Raw genomic sequence first — 26,901 nt, forward strand, 5'->3', positions numbered from 1 at the left:
GAGAGAAGGATTTTAAAGATATTGTGCAAAAATAACCTTCCATTGCAGGAAAGGTCCTTGGGGGGGGCACATGGGACTGGGGACTTTTAGTTCCTATCTGCCTGTGATGCAGAGGGATGTGAATCCAGTTAAAGCACAAAGCTGCAGTGAGTGCTCCAGCTTCGTCCCTATCCACACTCTCCTTTTTACACAATTTATGTGATACAGAATTGGCTTCTAAGAAATTTTGGTTCTTGCTCGGATTCAGCAAATCAGAACAGTTATCCTGATGCTCTCCATTTTGAGAAGGAACATGGAGGAACAGGATTTAAAATTCACATGAGAATTACTTCAAGTTTTGATATGTTTAGGATGTACCAGCAAGGCAATACAAGAAAAAAGGAAGAATTTAATTTCCTGACCAGTATCTTGACCTAAATATAGCCAACCTGTGGTTTAACTGAGGAAATCTAAGTTGCTATATGTAAAGCATTTTTGTATTGTCTTGAGTCATCCCACATCAATCAAGCACTTCCCTTCTGTACATGCATTGGAATCTGTCCATGAAGAAAAACAGTTTTAAGTGCATTGCAAGGTGTCCTCGCATTAAGTCAGCTGCCAACACCAGTGCAGAAGTTTGTGTTTCGCATCCAGTTGGGTCGCAACCCCACAAGGCTTGTGCATAATTGCACCGGGATTGGGGCCCGATCACATACATCACAGCATCTATGGGGAGATGACTTTTTTTTTTAAACTTAATTTAAAAAAAAAACTAAATAACTTCCTTAGGAGACAAAAAAGAACTAGCACATGTGGCTAAAACAAGATTTGCCTATAGTGCTTACAAAGTGTGTGATTAATAGACTTCAGGAACAGTGAGCTAGCGCTGGATGGACAGAAGGATGAGAAAAGAGTGGAGGAAGGGGGTGTTTTCTTCACAGGATCAATCCTAAGCATTGCCATGGAAAAAAGCCCCCCCCCAGGTAAACCGTCTCCACAACTTCCATCGGGGTAATTCCCTGCAAAGGCTGTAGGTGAAGGACATAGCGCAGGTCCCAGCCTGCTCTGAAGCCAAACACGCGCTTCAGCTCCCCGAACTCCCCATCTCCACTAGAGAAGTCTAAATATTTGGGCTGGCAAGCCTGCAAAGCTGCGCATGCTTACAGGGGTTTGTTTTATTTATTTTTTATTGCAAGAATGGATGCAGGCCAACGCACTTAATAGTAACCACATGGTAAAATAAATAAGAATGCCTGTATGGACTTAAAAGTAAATGTTAAATATTTGCTCTGTTTTTCTGATGTCTTCTATGCCAGCCTTGAAATGGCCGTGTGGCAAACAGCGGTTTTATTTTGCTCTGTTTTCATAAGCTTGGAACATTTAATAATTTCTAATTAAACCATCTAGATTTTTAGGATATTTATGAGCAAACTGATACAGGCTCTTAAAAAGTGGCAGGGAGGGGCAGAAGGTGTACACTATAGTCATATTTAAGTTTTTTTCTTTCAAAGCGATGTAAAAACCCTATCCACATTTTTCTGCTTTTGAAAAGGTATCCACTGGATACACTGAGGAGAAGCCATTAGCAATTTATATTTCTCTTCCTACATTTAGGAGCATTTTTCTTAAAATAAGCAATCATCCTCCAGGCCCACAGCGGAGAATAGCCCGAACACAGGGGCAACTGTTGGGTAACTGCCTGCTGCTGTGAGTCGGTGGGAGCCAGAAGTCAGCCTTTACATATCTGGGATGCCTAAGTTAGCTTACAAAAATAAAGTAAACTTTGACTGAATGCTTTATTTACTCTTTTTTTAATGTTTTTTGGAAAGAAATGAGTCAAGTTTTCCACTATTTTATATATTTAACCCAGCAAGAGTGGCGGTACATGCTTCTTGTCTCAATACTTTTGTCAAGCCCCAAACCAGTTCAAGTTTATATGGTTTGCTTTTTAAAGAGCAAGTCTTTTGGGGAGTCTTGCACCTAAACCAGACAGTAACGAGATGGAGCAACTAAACTGCACAATTTTTTTCATGCAAACACAGAAATGTCATGGCTATTTCAGAGCTGACCAACAAGGTACTCCAAAAAGTGAGAAATACTGAAAATAACCAATGTTGAGATAATCGGTGAAGACATGCTCTAAATAGCAGACAAAAAAAGGAAACGTCTCTTGCCCATTAAACAGTGTAAGTGTAAAAAATAAAACTTTATTTACATTTGCATCATCACTCCACGGTTGACCAATGTGGGCTCTCACGGATGCGGGAAGCACACAAGAGACCTTCAGGGATGCTCCGGGGGGAGAGCAGCTCTCGGGGCAGTTAGTACTGTCTGTCTCAAAAAAAGAAAGTTTCACGGCAATGGGCACCTGGGCAATAGGAGGTTCATTTGTATCAATTATGCATGAGCATGCAAGGAAATGATATTGCAGCAGGGAATTCAAGGGTGTGTTTTGGCAAGGCGATGCACACTGAGTGGCCCATGTTTGCAGCAGATGTGAATTAATATGGCATATCTGAAGGCAAGTCAAGAATCTCCAATTTATACAAGTCATGACTGGTCAGGGCTTTTTTTAACTGCAGTTGGACTGAAAACCTGTATAACAGCAGAATAGCAGACTAAAACTGGAAATACTTATTTAATATTTAATACTGGCTGTTTATATTAACCTTCCTCTGCCTTCAGAAGTTTTAAGTACATTTCTCCAGATCTCAAATATCTATACGCAGGAAGGAGGAGAAAATATGCATCATAATAAATAAAATCTCAATTTACCTGAAGTTCAAATGCTCCACTAGAACATACCCAACTGAGAGAAGGGGGGAAAAAGAAGCAAATTAATAAACTCCTGAGCAAATACAGGCACAGCAGCTAAGCACAAAGAACATACTGTTGCTTGCTCCCAAAAACTGGATTGCAAAGTGACCACCCGTGCCAGAGACTTTCTGCAAACTTACATCTGCCCTCCAAATTGCGGCAAATCACTGCGTTGCCCTCTGTGACATCGATAACGTCCAGCTGTTCTCCAGCTGTGACCGGGAGGTCAACTCTCCGCTTACTGGGGACCGAGCACTCGGCAGTGGCTGTGTTGATGACATTGATCTCCTTATCGTACTGCAGAAAAGAAAGAAACCCACAAGTTATTCTACACTCGTGTGCAATGTCTTTAAGGGCAGTGGGGAGGGATAGAGAGAAGAGATTTCAGGATGGGTTGTGAGGCTTTGTTTGGGGCTGAGGAGGGGAAAAAAAAAACCCAGCAACATCCCTGACGAAGATCCCAGATTAGGGGAAAAGGCAGCAGGTCAGTGGGACATCTCTCCCAGCATAGCTAAGGACCAACAACTTTCCACCACTCATCTTTTAAGCGTCACACATAGCTGCTTTCCTCCTCCGACAAAACTAGCTCTCTAAAAAGACACGTACCATAAATGTTTCTCTGAAAAACTTCTCCTCTTTTTCCATCTTCTTGCTTTTTTCCGGATTACTTTTCTTGACTTTGAAGATATTTCTGCATTGAGAAAGGGAGGCACACACACTTCCAAGCTCCATTTAAATAACCCCTGGCACGCTGGGAAATTCAACCCAGAGCCTAACTCCAGCCTTGCCTGCAATGAACTCATGGAAGAGCAAAGCACGCCGTTCACATCGCTATTTTTCATAAAAGGATGAATATACAACTCGAATCTGTTGGTGAGCCATTTTGTATCTCCATTTGGACCAACTGTTTTCTCTGTAAGCAGCGTGGGAACAAACAAACTCTCTAGCATCAAATGTTTCAAATCAGCCATGTTTTTATAGAAGTCAACAATTCACTTTTCCCTCAGCGGTTTGTCTCCTTCTGGTTTTATTTATATTCACACATAAAGGGTCCCCAGATAACTCTCATCCTGAGTCATTTATGGAAGCGGGGCTTGACACAGCTCTGCAGATTTTTGTTGCTTTTTTAGCACATGGAGGAGAAAGTCACCCAAGCAAACATTTATACTGCACTGTAAAGTGAAAAACAAGCTCATAACCAGCTTATGAAGAGCAATGGCTGTTTGTGCTGGGGCACTCCCTGAGTACGGAGATGCTGCTCTTTCTGGTTTGCACATGAAATTCCAGCTATGGCATTCATTTTAAAACTAAGACAGGAAAAAAAAAACAACCAAAGAAACAAAAAAATACCCCCTTGCAATAAGTTATTCACCCTTGGCTAACTTCCATGCACTTAAAATTAAGGGGAGGGGGAAAAGAGCTGAAATGTGGGACTTCTATGCTGTGAAGAGATTCCTCCTTGGCAGTCTCATCCTGAAGGACCTGCGATCTCTAAGGAACAGCTGAAATCGCATCGACTTCCTGATAGTCTGTAAAATTATACACGTGACTTTGCACAAAACAACAAGCGGTGTTTGAGCAACCCCATGCAGGAGCTCTGTGGTGAGAACCTAGAAAATAGATCTCTGATTTGCATTTGTTTGAAGTCCCAGGTATTGGGTCATGAAAAAGCTCACTGCAATGCACACTTTGCTGATCTAAAAGGGAAATGGAAACTCCTACTTCCATGTGAATTTTTGCAGCACCAGTAACAAAAAGTTTTATTTTTGCTTTTATGCACAAACGGTGCAGCCAGAGGCAATGCAATAAACCTAACTGGAAAAAGAAGACCCAAGAAATCAATACTTTAAAATAAGGGCAAGGGGAACGCACAGGCAATTATTACGCTGTGTACAGGGCTTCTAAACACAGTGCTTTTGCCACAATAGCAATAGCTGATCCACGGAAATCAAATATTTAATCAAAACACAATTAAAGAAGGAATGGGGCTGACCAGGGCAGAAAAGCAGCCAAAAATATAGCAAGTAGCACTTTTTTGTGTTGACTAAGTAGGACCACATGATGCAACTTCAGGATGTGACCCTCAGGGTATCCCCCAACTGCATACAGCTCAGATCCAAGAGTTTGTTTTGCCCTTAAGATATTTTCTGCAAAGTTTCCTGAAACCTGGGTTCAAAGGGAAAGGACCCTTGAGCAGCAGCCAAACACAAAATGTTTGCACAATCAGGGGTGTCCCGCTCCTGCAAATGACTCAAGAGGCGCACATATGAAGTTGGACAACATGGGAAAACACAGAATGAAAATCAAGACCTTTCCACATCATTGCTGCTCTTTCTTTTGTCCTTATCCTCTTTTGCCATCAGAAATTTTGGCATCCAGGTTTTGTACTTGTCGTCCTTCTCTCTGAGAGGAGGGGAAAGAGCCACACAGAAATTCAAGTTTTCTCCAGCAGACCGTGTCCCCTCCCCAAACCCGTGTACCTACAAAGTCGTAATTTTTCTCTCTGTCTCCCCCCACAACCACCACTGAAATGCAAACACTTGCTGCGATTTATACCAGCACGCGCTGCTGCCACAATCATCTGGCGGCAAGACATCAAGACATGCTGTTCCTATTAAAAGTAGTTTTTCTGACAAGGAGCTTGCCAGGACGGGGCTGATTATCGGGTCTGGAAGCCTGAGTTTTCCTTCCTTAGGAAAACTATCTGAATTTTCACATTTCAGGGAGCGGTTCTCTCCTTTTCACATCTCTGGCACTAACTAGGTAACATGGAAGAAACATTTTGTGGGATGCTACTTGCCAAATTAAACACACATGGAGAGGGCACCTGGACTGTCTCCAGAGGACTGAGTCCCGACCAGCTCATGACCCTCAGTGCCTTGCGGTACAGCAGGCTCCCCAGGGAAGAGGTTTACACCAAGAGGAACATCTCCTTGGCCCGGGGCCAGCCCCGGGAGAGGGCACCTTCCTCACCTCATCTCTCTCTGCCCCACCTCCACATCATCGTACACCATGTCCTCCTGGGAAACAGATGCTGTCAACCAAAACGCAACAGAGAAAATTATTAGGAGATGTCGTTCTGAGCCTGGTACTCAAAACAACGTAGCACAGAGGCAAATTGGGGCTGCTGCTCGTCGCTCAACCCAAAGGTGCCAAGGCAACGCAAAAGGAAGATTCTCAGGGCTCCAAAAACCAGGCAAAACTCCGGCACGAGGCAGGGTGCTTGGGTTTGTTAGTTGTGTTTATGGGCAGTTCTCTGGACGGGTTTGGCCACCCAGCTCCAGAGCTGGAGCAGGAGCAGCAGCAAAGCCCCAACTTCATGCTGTAGCCAGCCCAGGCAGGGTTTCCACCCCGAGGACATGGGTACATTCACTCCAGCACCTTCTCAAGGCTTGATTAGTGGGGACAGGTTTTGAGTCCATCCCCATTTATGCAAGGCATGAACTTGTCCCTCCAGCAGGCAGCGATAAATAGTTTTACAGAGAGCTGCTGGAGCACAGTTCACTGTTAAACACCACTGCCAGCCTGGAAGCAGTGGCTCAGTGTGGACCGCTTCACACGTTGCCTTCCTAAATGTATTCAGATCTGCAGGAGGAATGCTCCTCTTCAAAGAAAAAACACCCCAAAATAAGCAAAAACCCCACCCTCAAGTGAAGCACAAATCTCTATCAATTCTTCAAAGTTAATGCTGCCACATTACATGATTTTCAGAATGGCATGATGTGTAAAGTTGATTTTCCATTGTGGAATACATTTGCCTCTTCATACATACACACAAATCCCCAAGAGTCAGATACGTGTATGTTGCTTACCTAAATTTGGTACCGAAATGGAAAACAATCTGCGGATAGAAAGAGGCTTTTAGAAACAAGTCTGCACATCAGCATCGCCCAAAAAGCCACGAGCACCAACAAACCAGCAGCGCTGGCTGCTGAAGCGATAGAGGCAGGTCTAGGTGCACGGGCTCTGTGACACCAACCGTGTTTGCCAGAGTTACGTCCCTTGCTAAATAAACATCTCCATCCTCTGGCAGCAACAAGAACCATGTGTTCATCAAGCACGTTATGAAAGGCCTACATTGCATCCAAAGAACAGTCCAAATCGGCAAAAGCACCCTCCTCCTGCCCACCCCTACACCCTTTCCCAATAGCTAGAGGGGCGATGGACAGTTGGTAACTGTAGTCAGTAGTAATTCCCTCCTTGTGGTCTGCCAATATCATGGGTTGCCCAGGAATTTAAATGTGACAATAATGGTAGGTATCTAAGATGTTTGCAGGAACTTTAGGGGTTCTTTGCAACAAAAGAATGGCACGAAACCTGGTGGCTCCTTCCCTATAAAGATATTTAGCAGTAATGCAGGAAGGAGCCCCTGACATGGCAGAGCACCTAGCGTGAAAAGGTTTTTAAGTAAACCGAACCTTCCTCGTATAACAGAGGAAAGGGTTAATCTGGAGTTTCCAAAGAAATAAGTAGCATTTTCCTGGACTTCAGGCACTGTGCCCAGGGTGAGGCACACGCTGGCAGTGGTGGAGGACGGGTTCTGCAGGCAGCTCGTGTGCACTTGAGGAAAAGGCAGTTTCCATGGAACCTTAACCAGGGTATTGAAAGGGTACCCAACAGGGCGCTATAGCAACTTATACAATATCCTCTATCCTGACTTGTTAGACCACAAACTCAGTAGTAAACTTTTTCAGCAGATGCTGTTGCCAGCTTGACTATAAATGGTACTTGCAATAAAAAACCTCAAGCCTTAAGAGCCACATGGGCAAGCCTTTGGCTAATCCTGGCCCACAGAGCTAGGCAGCAGGTTTCACATTTCTACGTTCCCTTGAGTACCTGCGTCATGCTGAGGTATCAGAAAGGTACCAAAGGCAGCAGAAAGCCTATGAAAACTTGGACTGTAGGACAAGCTTCTGTAGATTCCTCATGCCAGAGACTTCAGAGAAGCTGCATAGATGGACCATCGGCCACATCTGCCACAGCAGGTCCTAAAGGGTTGGTAGAAGCACTTTTGGCCTATCTTTCCCAATAAAGCTGTATTCCTTACTCCTAGACGTCCTGCTCTCAAATTATTGCAAATATGAATGCTCAGGTTTGGAGAGGGAAGGGGCTGGATAACCAACATTTTCTTACCTTAAGTTTTCCTTGAACCTGGTATTCTTCAGCTTCAACTTTTCTATCTTAAACAAGTTTCCAAATCTCTTTTGTTTTTCTGTTCTGTCCAGAAGAGAAACAGATTTTAAATTAAAGAGGAACTACGCGCTGAACTATGTGAGAGTTGCAATACTCGTAGCCCCAGAGATCCTGAAGCAGGTAAAGGAAAGTCAGCAGACCTTAGACCTCAGGCTAGCAGCAAGCTTTAAGCCTTAACAGCATCATGCAGATGGATGATGGATTCAATGGGACAGGCACCAGCACAGCAAAAGGTGCTTAATTATGAAGTCCAAGCTCAAACCTTTGCTTAGCTATAAACTTTTTGGTGTTAATTGAAGTTGTCATTCTCTGACCCAGTAACTACAGAATGAGCCAGGTTTATTTGGAGAAAAAGTTCCTCTCATGAAAGGGACAAAAATTGCCCAGAAGCACGCAGTGGACATTAAAGGAGGACATCAGGAGCATCTGTCTGTGCCACCCTTCATCACACATTTCTGTCGTGTATGCTTTTGAGAAGGATTTTCCACGACACACACTCCTCTCTGAAGCGTACAGGGGGTTGCAAAGCTACACAGCGATTTTCCAATAAAGTATCTGCAAACAACCAAGATCCTCACATGGGGGACATTACCCATGCACAAGTACTATTAAAAACACTTTATGTGTACCAGCACACCTAATTCTGCATGTGGGATCAATAGAAAGATTACATAAAGACTGGTTTGGGGATTAAGACACTGACCTCTGAACCCCGTGAATTTGGTCCCACCTCTAGCTTTGTCATGAAATTCCCTTGCAAACCCAGCAAGATGCACTGCTCTTCTGTGAATTAGCAATTGAGTTTAATTTCTGCTGCTGTTCAGCACCCATGTGCAGAGAGGGGCAGAGAGAGGCACGGGGACGCTACCCGCTGGCTGGACAAGCTCATGCACCTCCACCGCACGACTCCCATGGACAATTTGCAGAGAAATGGCACTTTGCCTTTTAATAACTGCCCAGTCACCTCCAGGTTTTCAGGTTTCCCATGCCTTTTTCCCCTCCTTGACCCACCCAGGCTCTACATGCACGCATAAGCTAGACTTGAATCCAGATGCAAGCCAGCATGAGTCTCACATCCGTACGGGAAAATCAGATGTACAGTAACACCTTATTATTCCTCCCACACTGCTCCTTAGAAGAGAACGACCAGATGCACTCGAAGCAATCGTGTGCAGCATCCCCAGCCCATATGCCGTTCCCAAAGGCTGTCTCTGTTTCTTACAAAGGGATGCAGGAAATCTTTTACTGCACGAGGGTAGGGAACCACACAAAGCTAATAAGTAAAAACACGACTAACTTCACGTTTCACCTCTTAATCCATTTGGGAAGCTCAGGCAACCTATAAACCTGAGGCTGCAAAACTCATTGCTTTTATAACACACCCTGTGGAAGCAAATATCTTGAGAAGCTATATATAAAAAAAAAACAAACCAGGTTGCAAGTTAGTTACAGCATGTCAGCCTGGGCTCCTTTCAGCTTTCCAACCCTCTGTGATCTGAAATATGAGTATTTTGTCCCTTTTTATGGGGACAATGTTCCCCTTTGTCCTTTGAGCATTACCTCTTCTGGCACACAAAAAAAAGGTGCCGTTTCTCAGCTACAGCTGAACACCACTTTCGATCAAGAGAAGGCTAGCAAGACTGTCCAGTGTGTTTTATGCAAGAAGAGGTCTGTAAAGGGAGTACTTCCAATGGATGGAGAGTGCTACAAGCTCTAATAGAAAGGCCTCACTGCTCAGGGATTTAATTTTAGTAACTATTTTTCCTCCCTAAGTATCAGCCAAAGTGGAAAGAGGGAGGACGAGGGGGAAGAAACCTACCCATACAACAATTTTTCTGCAGTTGCATTAGGAAAAAAAAGGCTTCCAGCCAGTACCTGGCATGGGAGATCAAGGCAGTATTTCAAAATACAGGCTAAGAAATTGCAACTTACTCCGTTTTTGCTGGATTATCACCCCCAATCTCAACATCTTCATATGTTTCTTCATAGCTGTTTCCTGAAACTTAAAACCAAGGCATACCATTATCACAAACCACATTCAGTAGCGATGAGGTGAGGTTTGCTGGACAAATTGCACCCAGGCCGTTACATTTTACTCTTACAGGTTTTGAGGTCGCTCAAATGAATTCCATGTTAGACACATGTATTGCTCCCCACCGGTTTTAATGGGAATTTAGAGCAACCAGGCCAGAAGGAGACACTATAGATGTTGAAAGTTAAATGAAGCTATTCACATCATCTCCCAGGGACCAGCCCAAATTAAAAGCAGCTCCCATTCGAGCTTCCCCACGTGCTGCACTTACTGCTGGCTGAAGCAGACGGACTTGAGGCATCTGACGCGTGGCTGCCAGAAGACAGAAGCGTTACATGGCGATGTGCTGCAGCGTAGTTTTTAAAAGACATTTCACAGACACAGCCATTGCGAAGAGCCCCGGTCCATACTCACAGTCTGTCTTGCATTTCCTCAACGTCATCATATATCTCCTCTGGTGCCTGCAGAGACTGCCAAGTGTTTTGGTTCAAGGCTGTTCTTTCTGCCCCTGGATTTGGAGTGCCAACATACACATGCTGCGCTGGAAATGAGAAAGGACCTTTGTTTTAGAAGCTTTTCTGAGGAACTTCTCTCAGAGCAAGGGCAACTACTGAGGGTAACAGTTGATGCCACGACAAATAAGAGCCTACAGACATACTTCCCATTCCAGGAGCTCAGGAAAATCTGCTCTGAGCCACTTTGAGAAAGAAAAGCAAAGAATTTTAAAAGATTTTAAGTTTTAAAACATTTAACTTTAAAATATTTTAAAGTTTTAAAATATTTTAGGTTTAAAAATATTAAAACATCCAACAAGATTCTCAGTTGTGGCAGCTCTGATCCAAATGCTGCTCACCAGAAGATATCCCAAGAGACTATTCATGGATGTTCAGAGGATTGATTGAAGGGACGGCTTAGCAAGGTTGATGGAGATGCTGAGATCCAAACAACGGGCCAGTCCATTGTGAATACACCTGTAAACCAACATCTAGGAAAGGAGATGAGGAGGGCGAGTATCCCAGAGATGTATTTCACCAAGGGCTGGAACCAAGCATGAGAGTTGCACCTCATGGGGTTAGAAAAAGAGTCTTACTGGAGGACTCTGTTAAGTGGCAATATTAAATCCTTAAAACCGATTTAAGAGAGTTGGAGTAATGTAGAAAGACAGCCACACAAATAAAAGCAGATAGCGTTTCTAAATGAACATGGGTACATGCAGTAGGTCTCACCAGAAACATGCACCACCACAATATGGTCTAGTTAATGGCCCAGATTTCTGCAAAACATTCAAACTCCCATGAAGAAGAAAAGGAGGTGGGGTGGGAACCAAACAATTCTCCAAATCAGCCTCTCTGATGAAGCAATAGCAGGAGGCTCACCATGAGTACTTTAAAAAAAAAAATCCCCACAGAAATTACCTCCAGCTGTTCAAAGGTCAAGCAAATCAGCAAGATTTCTTACAAAAACAGATGGCGACCAAACCAGAAAATTATTATGAAGTGATTGAAAATTATAAAAAAAAACGAGGACCACACCAATAACAACAACCACAGCCGCAGTCAATTTACACTTTCTCCTTCACACTCCTGGTCTGTCCACAGAGCCCAACAGAGCTACTTTTCTCTCTTTCGTCTTTGAAATGCTGCCACATCATACTAACAGCTTGCAGAGGCAGGAGTCAGCCTTTGCAGAATAGAGCCCAGGCACACTTATACCTGAAGTTGCAAAACAGTGTTTACAGAGGAGACATGACTGGGTTTAATTGTGCAGCTAAGGTGCATATCGTCAGCTCTGGATGCTATCTCAGAGCATCGTGACAGAAGGAGCCCAAAGTCAAAAAAAGGCTCAGTGGAACTACTGAGAAGATGGAGCAAGGAGCCATCATCCATCTTAATAAGGGACATGGGGAGACTTCAGGCTCTCATCCTGCTCACGTGCGTTTCTACCACAAGCCTTAGCCAAACCCTTTTCTGAGACTCAATAAATTATGAGAAGCAGAGGAGATGGATTTCAGCTCTCTCGGATAAGTGCAATCTGCTAGAAAAACAAACACCTCGGTTTGAGTTACGCAGATGGTTAACCAACTTAGGAAGCTATTTGCAAAGCCAAAATAAATTATTCAGACCAGAATACAAATGCGCATGCAACCTTTTGCCCTGGTTTAACTAAATTGGTTCAAGAGTTGCATCCAAATTTAACATTATTTCCCATATGGAAGAGACATTTGGGCAACAGATGGGCCTGAGGATTGAGGAAACACTCAACAGCACAATGAGATACTCACAGAGCTCCGCGCCGTCTTTTGCCAGCCCTTGTGGGGTAGGATGCTTTGCAGTCTGGGTACTGGTCACATCGTGCTTCGCTTGCGGAACCTTCATCCCACCTCTACCATCTTCCTCGGTTTGACTAGTGGGAGACAGGTATTCATTTCCACCTGGCTGAGATCAGACATTTTGTTTGGCCAATACGGTCTTTAGAAACAGCTTTCTAATATAAGTTAATTTAACTTACTTATATACATCTATAAGAATATGTTATCTTTCTGTGGACTTAAACCAGTTTCACGCCCTTTTCCATCAGGGATTTCTGGTAGATGTAGGTGCTGCTTGGCAGCACTACCTGTCTTTTAGACAGTAGCAGCTGAGCAATGGGCAGGCAAAAGAGAAGGCAGCAAACCCCAGGTGATTAAGGACTCAAATCTCAACTGTTTCCTCCTGAGAGGGAGGACAGAAGGAGAAGAGACACCCTACAATAACTATTAAAAGTAGTCTCAAGGATACGATACCTTGAAATTTTTCTTTTCTTCCTGTTTCCCTCCTTCAAGACTTGGGTTTTCCTCTTTTTCATCCTCTATTATAGCTCTTCCAGGACTAAAAATTTCAGAAATGAGAGAGATCCGAGAACAGAGAGACTTCAGCAAAGTCACAGAGAGACAGATTGCTTTATGACTGTGCCCACATAAGCAGCTCATTTTCCTTTTGAATGAGGTAGATGCCCAAAAGACCGCCAGTACTAAAAGTAAGGGCAAATCCAAATCTAAAGGCCACTGGTTACTTGGGGTAATAGCAATCACTCTTGGAGAAGAGACAGACTAAGATGATTGTTTTCTAGTAGCAGGAATGGACAAGCTAGATCCCTTTGCCAGTGGTGGTACCTGTCTCACAAGACTTGCCTCTCACCATACTATATTGCAATTTAGGGAAGAAGATACAGCAACAGGAGGCAGCGCGTGCTACATTTTTCCCAGCATCACAACATTTCCCACTGAAGTGACCCCCTTTTATCACATGAATCTTCAATCCCCATTGAAAAAAGTCTTCAGCCAGGGACAGTAATTAAACACTGCAAGGAGGTTGAAACGTGACATTCATAGGGTGAAATTCAGTGTGGACCTTGCCTTACCACACAGCTTTGGACCTGGAACTGGGTGTCCCTCTTTGAGAGCCTCTTACCTCTCCCTTCTTATACTGAAAGAGTTCAGGTCTCAGTAGGAAAAGAATGTATTTTCTTGTGTGCCAGAGCAGAGAAGAAAATCTCCCCTCCAGATATGCTTTAGAATGAAAACAATCTTAGAAACCATGAGAGCTGACACCGAAGAGCATCATCATCTACATTGTCCTGCTCCTGTCCTCAAATATAGGAAATTTCTTTCTATTTACTGAGTGTTACAATATTCTAACCCTAACCTGAGTTAGCTGTGGGGTTAGAAGAAGCTTGAGAGAAAGGAAAGGAAATTACCTGGATTTGGCAATGAGAAAAGTCTTCTGTTTCTAGAATAAAGAAGAGGAAAGCCTTCAGCCACTGTGCTTTTTTCAACAGTCAAGCTTTTATACAAGGCCTCAACTGTCATCTAGTATTTAAAGAAATATTTCTTTAGAAAGCCCAGAAGCATTTTACGTTTGGAATAATCATCAGACAAGGATATTTCCTCTACTTTGCAGGACAGGGGATACACATATTGACAAACTATGTAGGGATAATAGAACAGTGCAAAGGATCAGGCCAATGAAGCTACTGGTCAGAATGAAAGCAATTACAGGTTGGAGACCTTACAGAAGAGGAGGAAGGTTGTTTTAATTAAAAAAAAGACTTCCTAACCTACCATAAAATAGGACTACAGCCAAGCCAGAGAACCTCTCTGCAAATCATGCACAGATAAGTGCATTTGGAAACCTGTGCTATTTCCTGGACAATTTGATTGCTTTGCAAGTCAGGACTTGAAAGTAGAGTTTGACATTTTCCAAGGAGCAGTTTCCCCTCTTTTAGGAGAGCCAGAACTGATATCCAGTACATGACCATCTCCTGGCACGAGGTGACGTGTTCTCTCAGCCCAGCCACCCACTGTGAGCTCGGCCATGCAGCCAAGCAGGTCTTCTCTAGGGAGAGCTGTAGCAATTCCTGCCCTGTGCAACGCACTATCCTGCCTTCGCTGCAGGATATCTCCACTGCCAAGGTCAACTGCCACCCCCTTTGCAGGCAGGGTAAAATGGAAAGAGTCAAGTTGTAGTCTGCAGTAGAGATATCCCTGCAGCAGGGGATGAAAATCCGTACGGTAGTGCCCACAACAGTTGCCCTTGCTTATGAGCCAAAACTTGAAGCGTGCTGCCGCGACAAGCAACCTGGCTCAGTTTTGCTTTTATGCCTTTACAGAGGGATTACCAGCACCCGCTCGCCTTTGGCAGGAGCTTCCAGAACAATTCAGTGGATTTTTCCTCCAAGAATTCGTGATCTTGATATCGGTGCTTGACACTTACTTGGTCTACCACCAACATCCAGATGGTGTTACCGCTTCCTTACGTGTTTGCAGCAGAGGTCAAGGGGACTGACTCTCTCCCCTAGTGTGATTGGAAACCTCATTAGTCTTCATGTCCTCTCTGCAATTTCTTATTTATTTTTTCAGAGTCTTCACAGACAACATAGATAAAGAAATACTTGGCAGATAAGAAATACAGATATTAAAAGTTTCTAAGATAGGAAAGCATGGTATGCATGCTACAGTCAAGCCTGAAAGATCAAAACTGGCTGTGACGAGACTTACCTTGTGTTCTTGAGGCTTTGCCTTAGGTACTAGAAAAGATATTTGTGAATACATATTACTTTTTAGTCCACGTTAAAGTCACTGCACTTTAAGTTGCAAAACACAAATTCAGCCCAAATGCTCAGCATCCCGGCACACATTCACCATGGTACATTCACCATGTCCTGCTGGCCAGGGTCTTTCAATTTGCTATTCAGCGTGGGCTTACATTCAGAGAACTGCAGCATCAAGCTTGTCTGGCCGCAGTTTTCGTAGCCGTAGGGGCAAACCCAAGAGGGCTGTGGCAGGTCCCCCCGAGGAAGTTGCTTGCCTCCTGTTCCAATGGGAGAGAAAACCAATGCACAAGGCAGAAACTAACCTCCCCAAAAGGAGACAACTTTGAAAAATGTAAAAGCAGAGCAGTGACAACTCTGATTGATAGAGAAAATTATACTGGGAAGAAGTAGTGATGGAGATGGAAAAGCTCTGTACCCTGCACGCTTCTTTTCCCATGAAGATGCTGAGGTTTGCCTCACTATCTTCTTTTCTTTCTCTTCTACATAGATAACGTCTCATGACTTTTTCCCCACTGCAGCGTTACTGTAAGCACCATTTCACCACCAAAATGCTAACTTCTTTTTTGTCTGTGCCCCAAAGTCCTCACACACTGCCAGTGCACAGAGGGAACATACAGACAGTCATCTTTGGTTACCCAGACTAATGTGCGGCTGCTTTTCTCAACTTGAAGAAACTATTATTTCCTTTTTTAAAGGCTCTATCCCAGATAGCATGTAATTCACCTAGCAGTCTTGCCTTGCAAAGTACCTTCAATGACAGACAAGGTTGCAGTGTCCCCAGACTGATTCAGGTACATCGGGGTTTCTTCGTAATTATGCTGCTCTTCAAGTTCAGCACTGAGAAGGTGAAAGAAAAGAGAGAAAAGGGTTTTTTTTCTGGTCCTTTTAGAAGTCTGAAAAAAAATATTCTTCTTAAGGACAAATAACTCAAGCGCTTTGATACTGAGCTTACAAGAAAGTAAAGTGAAATCAGGAATTCCTCGGAGGAGAGGAGACCCGTGCCAGATGCAGGGCTCGGCCGAGCCTCTCCCCGACTCCACACTCTCACTGCTTTCCCTTTGGGAGGACAGGCTGCATTTTTAGGGCTCAAAGCACATCAGGGGGCTTCATACTGGGATTACAGTCTTCTGCCTGCAGCGATCCCCCAAGTAGAAACAGAACAAAAAATCCAAGGATATCAGCGTGCAGCAATTTTCAAACCTACTACAGCTCCTTTAAAATTAATAACAACCCAGTTGCACTGTCTGGCATGCTGTTTGTCACTTAAGGAAAGAGGAAAGGGGAAACAGAGTTATCAGAGTGTATATTTAAAGGTCCTGCTCCCGAGTTTATCAAGGCACACGCTCCATGCCGACGCGGCGAGTGGCATATGCCAGCCGTGGGAGAAGGCAAGGCGTCACAGCCCCCGCACCACACCGCCTCAAATACTGGGCTTCCCAGCCCAGTCCCCATCTCCTCATTCTCTTTTTTTTCCTTTCCTCCTCCGGAAATTCAAACTAGTGTCATTTGGAAATAGGCGCAGAGAGAAATCCAAGCCTTCCCGGATTAGCCAGGCAAAGCCCCAAGGCTTCCCCTCCGCCCACGGCAGCCAGAGGTTTTGGCAGCTCAGGAGTGTACTGGGAAGTGGCAAATGCACAAGGTGCAGCTTGTAACACATGCGGGGGACAGGGTAGGGTGGTGAAAGAGCACCAGGAAGAGTTATAGTGAGAACTTCCATCTTTTAACAGTAAGTCTATTATAAACCTCAGGGAGGGTTTGGTTTCCCGTGAATCACCCTGCTGTCACACCTCAGCTTCAACAGAGTAAAGACTAAGAAGTTGTTGCAAACCAGAACAAGAGGAACAAGGAACTCAAGGTGCATTTTAACAGTAGTGAAATCAGAGTAAGAGACGACACGTGAAGTCGAGCAGAAGCTTGTGCTAATGCCAAAGGCTGCCCTAGCCCCCTGCTCTCCCCTGCAGCCCCCCAGCACTGGGGGCAGTGCCTGCCAGCTCGCTGGTCCCGCAGCATGTTTTGGACACGTAGGTCCCACTGAAGGGGACACACATATACATATTACATTAATACTGCAGGTAGACATTTTGTCCCCAGTGCCATTGCTTGAGGAAGAGAGGACCAGGAGAACCCCTGAGCTTGCACTTCCCCAGCCCAACCCCTGGCTAAAATAGCATCCTGGGAGCTTGGCTGGACACCAGGCAGCTCTTTGTATATACCACAGTGCTACAGCGGACCTGAAACACAGCTGGGCTGACGGATCCCGAACTAGCATCCGTGAAGGCAGAGTGTTTATCCCCAAACAAGGAATCAGAGCTCAAGTTTAGTCAGCCCCAGCAACTACGTCAGGGTCTCTAAGCGACCAGACTTCATTACAGGTGAGGCTTCGAGAAGGGGAATTTCTGCCCCCAAAACCCATGATTTTGCTTTTATGCTGGAGTTCATTTAATTCATTTCCCCAGTTATCGCACAGTTAATATTTAACAAGTGACCTATTGTAAAGTATTAGAGCAAGACAGCTCATCTTGCTGCAATATATTACTAGGACAGCTTCCTTGTGGTGCATGACAGATTTGGAGCTGGTTATTTTTTGACCAGTTCTCTTCTTACAAGTACAGGTTAAAAGTTAAACAAAACACCAGCCAACACTGGCAGGAACATCTCATGATGTGAAAAGCACAACTTGCTGTGTCGATAGCTGCAAGAGTTCATTGTTTGGGGGCAGAAAGCATTTTAAGAATTCATCTCTTTTTGCTTTGGTTCAGCCATTCTGTTTTTCATTTTCCCAGCTGTATATTCATGCAGCTAAGGCAAAACGTGTATATGAATATTCTTCTCCACTTTTGCTGTTCTTGTGGTGCAGAACCAGGACCACTATGCAACCACTCTTGACAAGTCAGAGACATACCAGAAAATGTCAGGCTCCCCTTGTATACAAAAGCAATTGTGTCTGTAAGATTTTTGAGCTGTCTCAGACATTTGAAGCTGAACCCATCAGCTCATGTTCTCCAGTGACTTTGGACCACCACTCAATAAAAAACTCACTTCAGCATCTGGAGACAGCTGAAGTCCTGGGGATGGGGAGGGAAGGCAGTGGCTCCTCTACCCCAGCTGTACCGGCTGCACAAACCCACAGGAGGGCAAGCTCCTCTGCTGCTGGCAAAAAACCCCCAACGCCAGCTGGTTACGCCAGGGCTTTGTTTCAGCAACAGTTTGCAAAAGCATCTCTTTTCTAAAGACACCGAGTTGAGTACATGGAAAACAGGAATGGAGAAACACACGGGTGCTGAGTGATCTTTGCCACCAAAGCCCTGGCAGTGTTTTCCCTCCGACCGGCTAAACCAGACCTCATGACACACGGGTAGCTTGAAAAGCCCAGAGGAGAAAATAGGGATGAAGCTTTCTACTTTAGCAGAAGGTCATCCCAGCCAGCTTCGAGCTTCCCATGTAGGTTTGCACAATCCCTGGAGCAAATTGCTGCCTTTGGGAGCGGGCCGTTCCCTCCAGACCGCACGGGGATGCTTCAGCATCGCGGGATGGGGATGCTCCCGTCACCTACGAGCCACACGTTGCCGAGCCGCACGCTCACCTTTCGGGGGTCAAGTAATCCTCTTCGTCAGCAGCTGCACACAAACACACAGAGGATTAGCGTTTGAAGGCAAGACTGCTCTCCTACAGAACACCGGCAGCAGCGACCGGGAGGTGCGATGGGGACAGCCTTTCCTCGAGGCAGCACGCCAAACACAAAGAAAGGCGTGAATAAGATTGCCAGCAGAAACTGGGGATGTGGCTATGTTAATATGTCATTATTTTATGTTTCCAGGCAACAACCTCAGGCTTTCTAGAGATCAATAATTGAGCAATATTGAGAGGGCATGGAGACGACGACATATAAATGTAACTAATTTCCTCCATCAAATTAATATATTTAGAAAAGGCAAGTAGGTTAGAAAAGACTTTCAGTGAAAACCTCTCTCTTTCCGTCTTATTCTTATCAAGGCCAGGGCAGATCAATAAGCACTGGCACCGTAAAGCCAAAGAGAGTTTAGCTGAGCCCTTCCTAGAAAAGCAGCTCCATTTGAATTGAGCAAAAGTTGTGCCTGAAGATCTGGCTATAATTAAGCCTGTAACTATAAAGACACACTATTTAGCAGCTTAATAAGTGGTCCAGAATATTCTGTTATGCAACATCAATAGGGTTTTACTATGGGAAACTGAACTTTTGCATTTCTTGATGTCGGAACATTTAACGACATTGTCCTCTGTTGTATTTAAAGCAGAAGGGGGGGGGTGATTAGCAGACCAGTTTCTACTGATTTTATTGTGCCTTCCCACAGTTGTGCGCTCCAGAGTGAAGGAACTTCCCATTGAAGAGGAGTGATAAAGATCAGCTCGCCTCATACGCAGCTGCTGCTGCTTTACAGCCAGCTGTAAACCGCTCACAACATGCTGCAGTTGGGAGGAAAGCGGCTTTCTGCATGGGGTATGACATCCAACCTGGAAAACCAGATCCCTTTTCCAGATTAGGAGCAAAAATCAGGCTCACTGAAACTGCTGGGCTCTTTCAATGTTTGAGGAAGATGTTAGAAACAAGTAACAACGTCTTACTTCTGTGCGCTTGGAATCGTGGCGTTATAGATGTCAGTAAACTGCAAATTATTACTCATTTTCTGCAGAACAGCTTTGGGGAGAGAGACTAGAAGTCTCTTACTTGTTTCATTTCCTCTGTGGACCAAAGGCATGGCACTTTGGAAAGCACTGAGATCAAACTTCGGGGGTCTTGCAGGCTTTCCAGGGGCAGGACCCAGGGATTCCACTGAAGGGAGAGGTTTAATTCTTGGCCACTTGCTCCTGGGGCTGTGAGAGCATTTTCCTGCTCCAGGCTGGCAGAAGGGAGGCTCCGATTCTGCTCCAGAGAAGCACAAGGACAGGCAGCAATTAGCCCTCATTTATGCAAAAATCCATCTAGAATCATTAGTTGTTACACGGACATTTCTAACCATCTCTGCTTCCTCCCCATTTCAGCATCCCCATTACACAGCAGGGCTCTTAACATGTTACCAGAATGGAAAAATAAATGGAAATGTCCATTTTTACAGATTTTTACAAAGTTAACCATGTTGGGGCCTCAGCTCTCGACAGCTCCCTTCCTCTAGATTATAAAATACTAGCCTAATTTTCTGTACCGATAACATTTTAATCTGCCAGGATTTAGTGGCATAGCTGTTTTCAATACACAGTCTGAGCAAGGTAGCTTTCCAGGGTAAACAAAGACTTAATCTTTTCACTGCCCTGTCACTCGGCGTGACGTTAGCAAGGGGAACTTCACGGCATTCGAGTTTCCTAGCACCGGTTTCTGTAAGAAATATTGCAAGGAGTGTGTGCTCTCTGAGGTCAAATATGACCTTTTGCAAAGCTGGAAGGGTGCAGAGCGGGGTTTCAAGTTTAAGCCATTTTAATTTGAACTAAACTGTCTTTGCAGAAAAGCCAAGCCTTTATATGTCAGTGCAAAAACCAAATAGCAGGGCGTAGTCACATTTACGTTGTAACTGAGAAAGGCCAAAGCAGACCAAAACTAAAGATATTCCCCTGACTTCACCCTCCATCCTACTTTCAAAATTTGGGCAATTTCTTGAAGTGAATTTTTAAAAATTTGGTGGAGATGGGGACCCCTCCTTTTACCCAAGTTCAGCAGCAGTTTGAAACCCGTTATTTTATCTCCAGGACCTGCAGGGAAGGAAGGGACCACTCCAATGGGCCACTTTGGCCTCTTGTTTAAGGGTCCCAACTCATAACAGCTTTTCTCTCCAACTGCTGTACCCTGCACTTTCAGAGCACGTATACACATTTATGCTCATATGCATATATATATATATGCTTATTGTTAAGAGTATAGCTTACTATACCTTTCTGGCGCTGAGGTTGCTCTCCCGGTGCACGATAACCCGGCTGGCAGAAAACAGTTGCCGCCGCGCTCTCAGCAGCAGCTTCATCAGAGCTCCTGTGTCCTCCGGGAGCCTGGGGAAGAGCCGACCCGCTGCCGCGCAGACCGTCCTTCTTCTGGGCAGGCAAGTCCAGCGCGGGCTCGCTTCCCGGCGGTCGCATCCTGCTGCCGCCCAGTGCAGCAGGAGCACGCATCACCCTCTGCTCCGGGCAGGGCTGCACGTATAAGTTTGCTGCCCGTTGGGTTGGGAGCATTGCACTTGCTTTCTCGCCGCGGGATAAAGCGTTTTCCCACATCCGTAGGGCGTGGTGGAAAGAATTTGGGAGCGGAGGGCCCTCTGGAGATGTTTGGGCTGATCCTTGCCGGTCAGCGCAATAGGATGGCAGAGGCTTCTCTGGACCGTTCTTGGGAGAACTCAGCCCTTTCTCCAAGACGGTGCCTTTGTGCTCTTCGTTGTGCTCCGTCGGCTCCAAGTAACGCAGCTGGGCTCGAGGCCACGCGATGGGGTTGCATTGGGGGTGCGTGGAGCGTTGGGTGGCAGGATGGGCAGGTTCATCCTTGGATTTTAGTATTACCACCTCTTTCTTACTCAGGGGCAGAGGCTTGGACACGGCATTCCCTCCAGAGCCCAGCTTGGGAGGGATTTCAGGGGGAGGCTTCTTGCACGGCTGCACCAGCTTGTTGGCCAAGTTGGAGTCATTTTGAAATTTTGCTCGGAGGGCTCTGAAATCAGTCACACCTTCCTGGGTGGGGGAAAAAGAGGAGAGCACAAAATATCTGCTTTCAGAGGTGGCAACAGGCAATTTACATGATCGTGATTGTTTCAGAGAGAAAGAGGCCACAGACTCCACCCTGGTCACCAAGGATATGCAGAACTTGATGAAAATTTTAAAGCAGGAGAGGAGAATTAGCACGTTCAGAGGATCCTCTGAAGGCTCACAAATCACTGCTGATAAAGGCAACAGAGCTGAGACAGGGGAAAACACAGAAGCAGAGCATGGAAACACAACCAAGCAGAGCCAGCAGGACCAGCGGAGATGGCTCCTGCTCCCCAACATCACCCAGTGTTGGAGAACCTCCCTCGGGACAACCTGGCAAACACTAAAATGAACGTCAGAGCTTCCTGGCAGGGGTGTTGTGATACCGCTTATGCACCTGCTGGGTAGGAAAGCTGCACCTATTTTCAGTACACAAGCACCAGCCGGGGGAGAGGCTGGTGCTGCTCCGGAGATCCCCAGTCCGTCCTCTCAACCGTGGGAAGAGAAGCACCAAACACCCTCCTTGGTGGCTTAAAATGACCCCTGGGACAAAAGCTTACAAACGTACAAACCAAACACACAGCACGCAATGACAGCAAGAGCATCTCCCAGTCCGGGTGATGAATACTGGCTAAGGTACTCAATTCCTCCGCCGCACAGTTACCAGAGCCCGGGTTACATATGATTTTGAACAAAAAGAGAGCTCATCAGTGACAGCGTAGTTTAAAAGGGCACCTAAAGAACATTTTGTTTCAGGCCTTTGTCCCCAAGTGTCTCACCATCCCATGCTGGAGAAAAGGGGACCACAATTTTCGCCTGCAATGTTGTGGCTTAAATTCAGCCCTGAACTGAACTAGGGAGAAAATATGAAGAAAAAATTTACGAGCTACTTAAGTCCTTGAACTGCTCTATAACTTTTTATATGCCATGATTACATTAGGTGCACTACTCTGGCACTACTTAGTTCAGTGCAGAGAACTGTAAGGCTTCACGAGAACCTGTCTAATGAGGAAATTGGAAAAAATTATCTAGGACAGAACTTCGTTATTCTGAAAAAAGCCCCAGCCTTAAGTGTTAAGGCAGAACAGATGAATAGCATACTGAGGTTTTATTGCATTTAATTGCACGATTTATTAAACACTGACAATTTCTCTTGAATAACCCCTTTCACTGACTTTATTACTTTCACAGGGTAGTGCATGATGTAAAGAACCAACCCTTGGGGGAGAGGTTTGAATTGCTCCAATTATATTTCATATTAGTGGTCAGCGGCATGATGCCGTGTAAGCTGCCCAGACAGCCTGATCTAGCGGCGAGCCGATGGGAATGAGAGTTTTCAGAAGCATACGGAGGATGAATCAGATTTTGGAAAAAAAAATAATCCCACATGTACCAGATCCCTGCAGCGATGCCAGACAGGAAATAAAGCAGCGAGGTGCCCTAATGCAATTGCACCGAGTTTTTGCACGTGCCGCAGCAACAGTTGAAGAGTTCAATGCCGTTTACCTCCCCGTACTGATTTGCTTTACCGTAGCGCATAGTTCCTCATCAGTGCCCTCGGAGACAAAGAAAACGGAAAAGAAAAAGTACCTGCATGTCTCAACGTGCCACAGGCGAGGTGGATTCATGCGAAACTGGGTTTTCGGTCAGGCCCCTCCCTGGCACTGGCTGTGACAGAAACGGCTGTGACAGTCACTAGCTTGGCATTACCTTTAATTAGGGAGGGATGGATACAAGCCTCCCTTCTTCCCTCTCAAGTTGTTATTCCTCTTGCCTTGAAATGGCAGCTTCAAATAATTTGCCTAATTGACCGGAATATTATCTGCGCTTAATGCACTCTCGGTGCCCTTCGTTAGAATATCATTTCCCCCGGTTTGCAGCCCGCTGGGATATTCACACCGACGCCACGAGCGGAGCCGGCACGGGAGGGACACGTACGGCCCCCGGCCAAGCACACCGAACCTCCTGGCAGGATGGGGTTAAATTGCAGCCCACGGCCACCTCCTGTACACCAACACCCGGCCAGAAACCCTCTCCTTCCCCAAAAACCTCCTGCAACTGCCACGTCTTTGCACAGAGCTGAGCTTAGCGTGACCCTCTGAGGTGCAACGAGTTCTCCCGGTCTCTGCGGAGACGTTCTTTCCATCAGAGCCGGGACTGTTTCCAACCGCAGACCCACCCGCGCAACTCTCGGGTTTACCCCGCGCGCCTTAAGCTATCTCAGGGAGATGCTCAGCCTAAACACGGTACCGAGCGGGTCGCAGGCAGGACACGCGGGAAATCCCAGCCCCGGTGCCCCACCAGCCCAGGGAGGGTTCAGTGCGGCGGGGAGAGGTGCTCCCCTCTAAATCAGACCAGCTGACAAGTGGGGAGAAGACACTAATAAATTTAAGGGACTGCCAAAAGCTCTCAATGTGTATCACAGCTACATCCGGCCAAATAATTCACTGCGAATAATAACAGATTTGGCAAAAGCCCACGCAAGATGAGAGAGGGAGAGAATAAAAAGGAAACAAACTTCCACTGGCCGGAAAGCTATGAGCATTACGGAGTCAGGGGACAGCTAAACTTTCCATATTTTCTCCCTATAAATAAAATGCTCTTCTAACATTAATATCATTCTAGGAAGCAGACTAAAGCTCAGCTTAAGCCTATGATAAGGATCCCTTTTAGAAAGAGCAGCAACCGGAGGTTTGTGCTGATACCAAGGACTAACCAAAAGGGATCTGAATTCTCATTAGTTTTCTGCAGTTGCTTTTCTAAAACAAATTGACACCGGAAAAGAAACTCTGTTCAAGACATGACAAGCAGGACAACTGAGAGGAAGCACTGCACGTTCCCCTCCTGAAATTTTTCTGGTTTCATGCGTTCTTTATCTTAATTTCCAAGGGAGCTCCCGTGGGTAAATGTTTAATCAGCATTGCCCTCTACCCGGCAGCGGGACAGCTGGACCCGAGCCCAGGCACCCCAGGCAGGCTGACGAGAGCACGCCGCAGATCCTATCTACTCATTAACCCGCCAGCTTCTCCCAGAAAAAGAAAAAAAAAAAAGAAAAAATCCACTCTACTTTTTGTTAATTTAAGAGGCAGCAATTGCAGCTCATTTCGGAGCAAGGAGACGAGAAACCCGGCACCGGGAGCCCCTCAGCCCCAGCTTTGGGGCAGAGAAGCTGTCCCTTTGTGGTGTCCGTGCAGAGCAGAAGCAGCAATGAGAGCGTGCACCTAACCCCGAGGATAAACTGCTCCCAGCGCTTCATGGAGATAACAGCCCCGAGCTACGAATAAGCAGCAGAAAAATCAAGCAGCAAATATTTCACTCGGGCCAAGGACAGAGGAGAGAGCCGCCCATTGCCGCGGTGAGGGTGGGACGGAGCGGTGCCCCGGCAGTTACCACGTCCATCCCTTCGCTGCTCCGTGCCGGCTCCAGCAGTTCAGCCTGGCAGCGTTATTTCCCTGTCCCTGCCTCCGGTCCGGCTTCTCCCCGCTCCGTCGCCCGTCCCTGCCACCTCCAGAGTACCGGGTGAGGCGGAGCGAGCCCAAAAAACACACCTGGGCCAAGGCGCGGGTCTGCCCCCGGGGCGGAGAGAACCTCACCTGGGCAGGGCTGCGCTCCCACGGGCTCAGCCCTGCGCGTCTCCGCTTCCCCGACCTGACCCACGGGTTTCCCGAACCACAAACGTCAACGCCGCGGCAGGCTTTGGATGGGCTGAGGAAGGGAAGAAGCGGGTTCGGTTTGCTTTTTTGAGGGCAAGAACGGCGCTCGCCCTCGGCGCGGGTGCCCCTACGGCACCCGTGTCCTTAGGGTGGCCATATACAGGGCAAGTCTCGGGTCCCTGCTCCTACCTGGGGCAAGCAAAGCTGAGCAGACCAGCCGAGTCCCACCATGCCCAGTGATAATCCTCACCCCACCTCTTGACAGGTCTCCCCATGGGGGGACACTCGCTGCAGCCCAGCCTGCACAAGGCTCTTCTCCAAACCGAAGCCAGAGACCTCCGAGTGATTAAAACAGACATTTCCCCGGAGGAACCAAATGTTTTCTTCATCTCTGGACAGCAGAGCCCAGCAAAAACGGTCGTCCTTGCTGAAGCCCACACATATTCCCTGGTGAAGCAGCTCCTTTTCATGGTGAGCTGTTTCTCAGAGTCCTAAGGACAAACCAGTTAAATTAGGGCAAACAAGACTTTTCCCATCACTGGATACTTCTGCCCTGGAGAACAGCCGGAAAGGATCTGTCCAAACATTGAGCCCATGTTTTTTTACAGAGCATGTCTCCCAGGAAAAGCAAGGCTGGTAAGCTTGGCAAGAAGAGAACTGAGAGCCCCAGGACTCTCTTTTTCCGTCCATAACTGATCAAATATTATTTCATCTTCCTCTGCGGGAGCGCTCGATGTTTTCCTTCGAGCAGAGACGGCTGCTGCACGGAGCCCAGGTGCTCGGCGGTGTTCAGAGGCGGCTCTCGATAGGGTTTGGGTGGGCAGGGAGCCATCGGCAGCCTCGACAATACTCACCCATCACCAGCTGCCCCTAATCCCACGTACCAGGACACGGCACATCGCGTTCCCAAAAAGCTGCTTGGAAAAGAAACCCTGCAGCAATAGCAGGATTGGAGGTTAGGGGAAAAGGGACTGGCAAAGTATGTCTGTGATGGGGAGGATCTGCCAGCAACCTATACACATATGATTGTTTGAAGGTGTCCCAGATTTCTCTCCACTGATTTGAAGGTAACGGGTGCGATACATGACTTGCAGATGGACGTTCCCTCTCTGCATGTGGGTATTGAGAAAAACCTTGCCCCAAGCATCCCTAATGCCCTTTGGAGTGGGACCGATGCTCTCACAGCCTAACCTGACCCTGTTTTCCAGAGCCAAGCTTGAGGAGAGCTGAAAAAAGAAAAAAAAAGGAAAAGAAATTGGGGAAAAAAAAATAATCTCATTCATCAGAGACATGTCTCAAAGCGCGAGTTTCATTCCTCGCCACATGAAAAGCCCTGCTGCTGCGTGGTGGTCTCAGAGAAGAAAGGGGGGGTCCTGCCGAGCCGGGAGTTGGCAGGGAAGTCCCCCAAGCCAGGGCTGGAGTCACGGCGTGATGAAAATG

At 46.3% G+C, this 26,901-nt stretch overlaps 1 protein-coding gene across 1 annotated transcript; it reads right to left on the reverse strand.

Moving 5' to 3' along the window:
* Positions 1-2,158: 2,158 nt before the first annotated feature.
* FYB2 (FYN binding protein 2) lies at positions 2,159-25,283 on the reverse strand. Its single transcript, XM_075037628.1, has 20 exons — positions 25,199-25,283; positions 21,013-21,793; positions 19,818-20,012; positions 18,696-18,729; positions 15,861-15,949; positions 15,057-15,085; positions 13,757-13,788; positions 12,804-12,888; positions 12,303-12,456; positions 10,436-10,562; positions 10,293-10,333; positions 9,922-9,991; positions 7,930-8,013; positions 6,609-6,637; positions 5,770-5,830; positions 5,107-5,199; positions 3,403-3,487; positions 2,937-3,093; positions 2,755-2,788; positions 2,159-2,310 (listed from the first exon to the last, which is right to left on the reverse strand). The coding sequence occupies exons 1-20, from the start codon at positions 25,205-25,207 to the stop codon at positions 2,301-2,303; spliced, it is 2,199 nt and encodes a 732-aa protein (XP_074893729.1). The 5' UTR covers positions 25,208-25,283; the 3' UTR covers positions 2,159-2,300.
* Positions 25,284-26,901: the final 1,618 nt, after the last annotated feature.

The sequence above is a fragment of the Buteo buteo genome, chromosome 10, assembly GCF_964188355.1.
Source record: "Buteo buteo chromosome 10, bButBut1.hap1.1, whole genome shotgun sequence".
Lineage (NCBI taxonomy): Eukaryota > Metazoa > Chordata > Aves > Accipitriformes > Accipitridae > Buteo > Buteo buteo.

Coding starts and splice junctions, on each gene's coding strand:
- FYB2 (XM_075037628.1), bottom strand. Junction 5,200..5,769: donor GTGGGGCAGAGAGAGATGAG/GTGAGGAAGGTG, acceptor CCCTCCTCTCAG/AGAGAAGGACGACAAGTACA. Junction 3,488..5,106: donor AGCAGCAATGATGTGGAAAG/GTCTTGATTTTC, acceptor TTCTCAATGCAG/AAATATCTTCAAAGTCAAGA.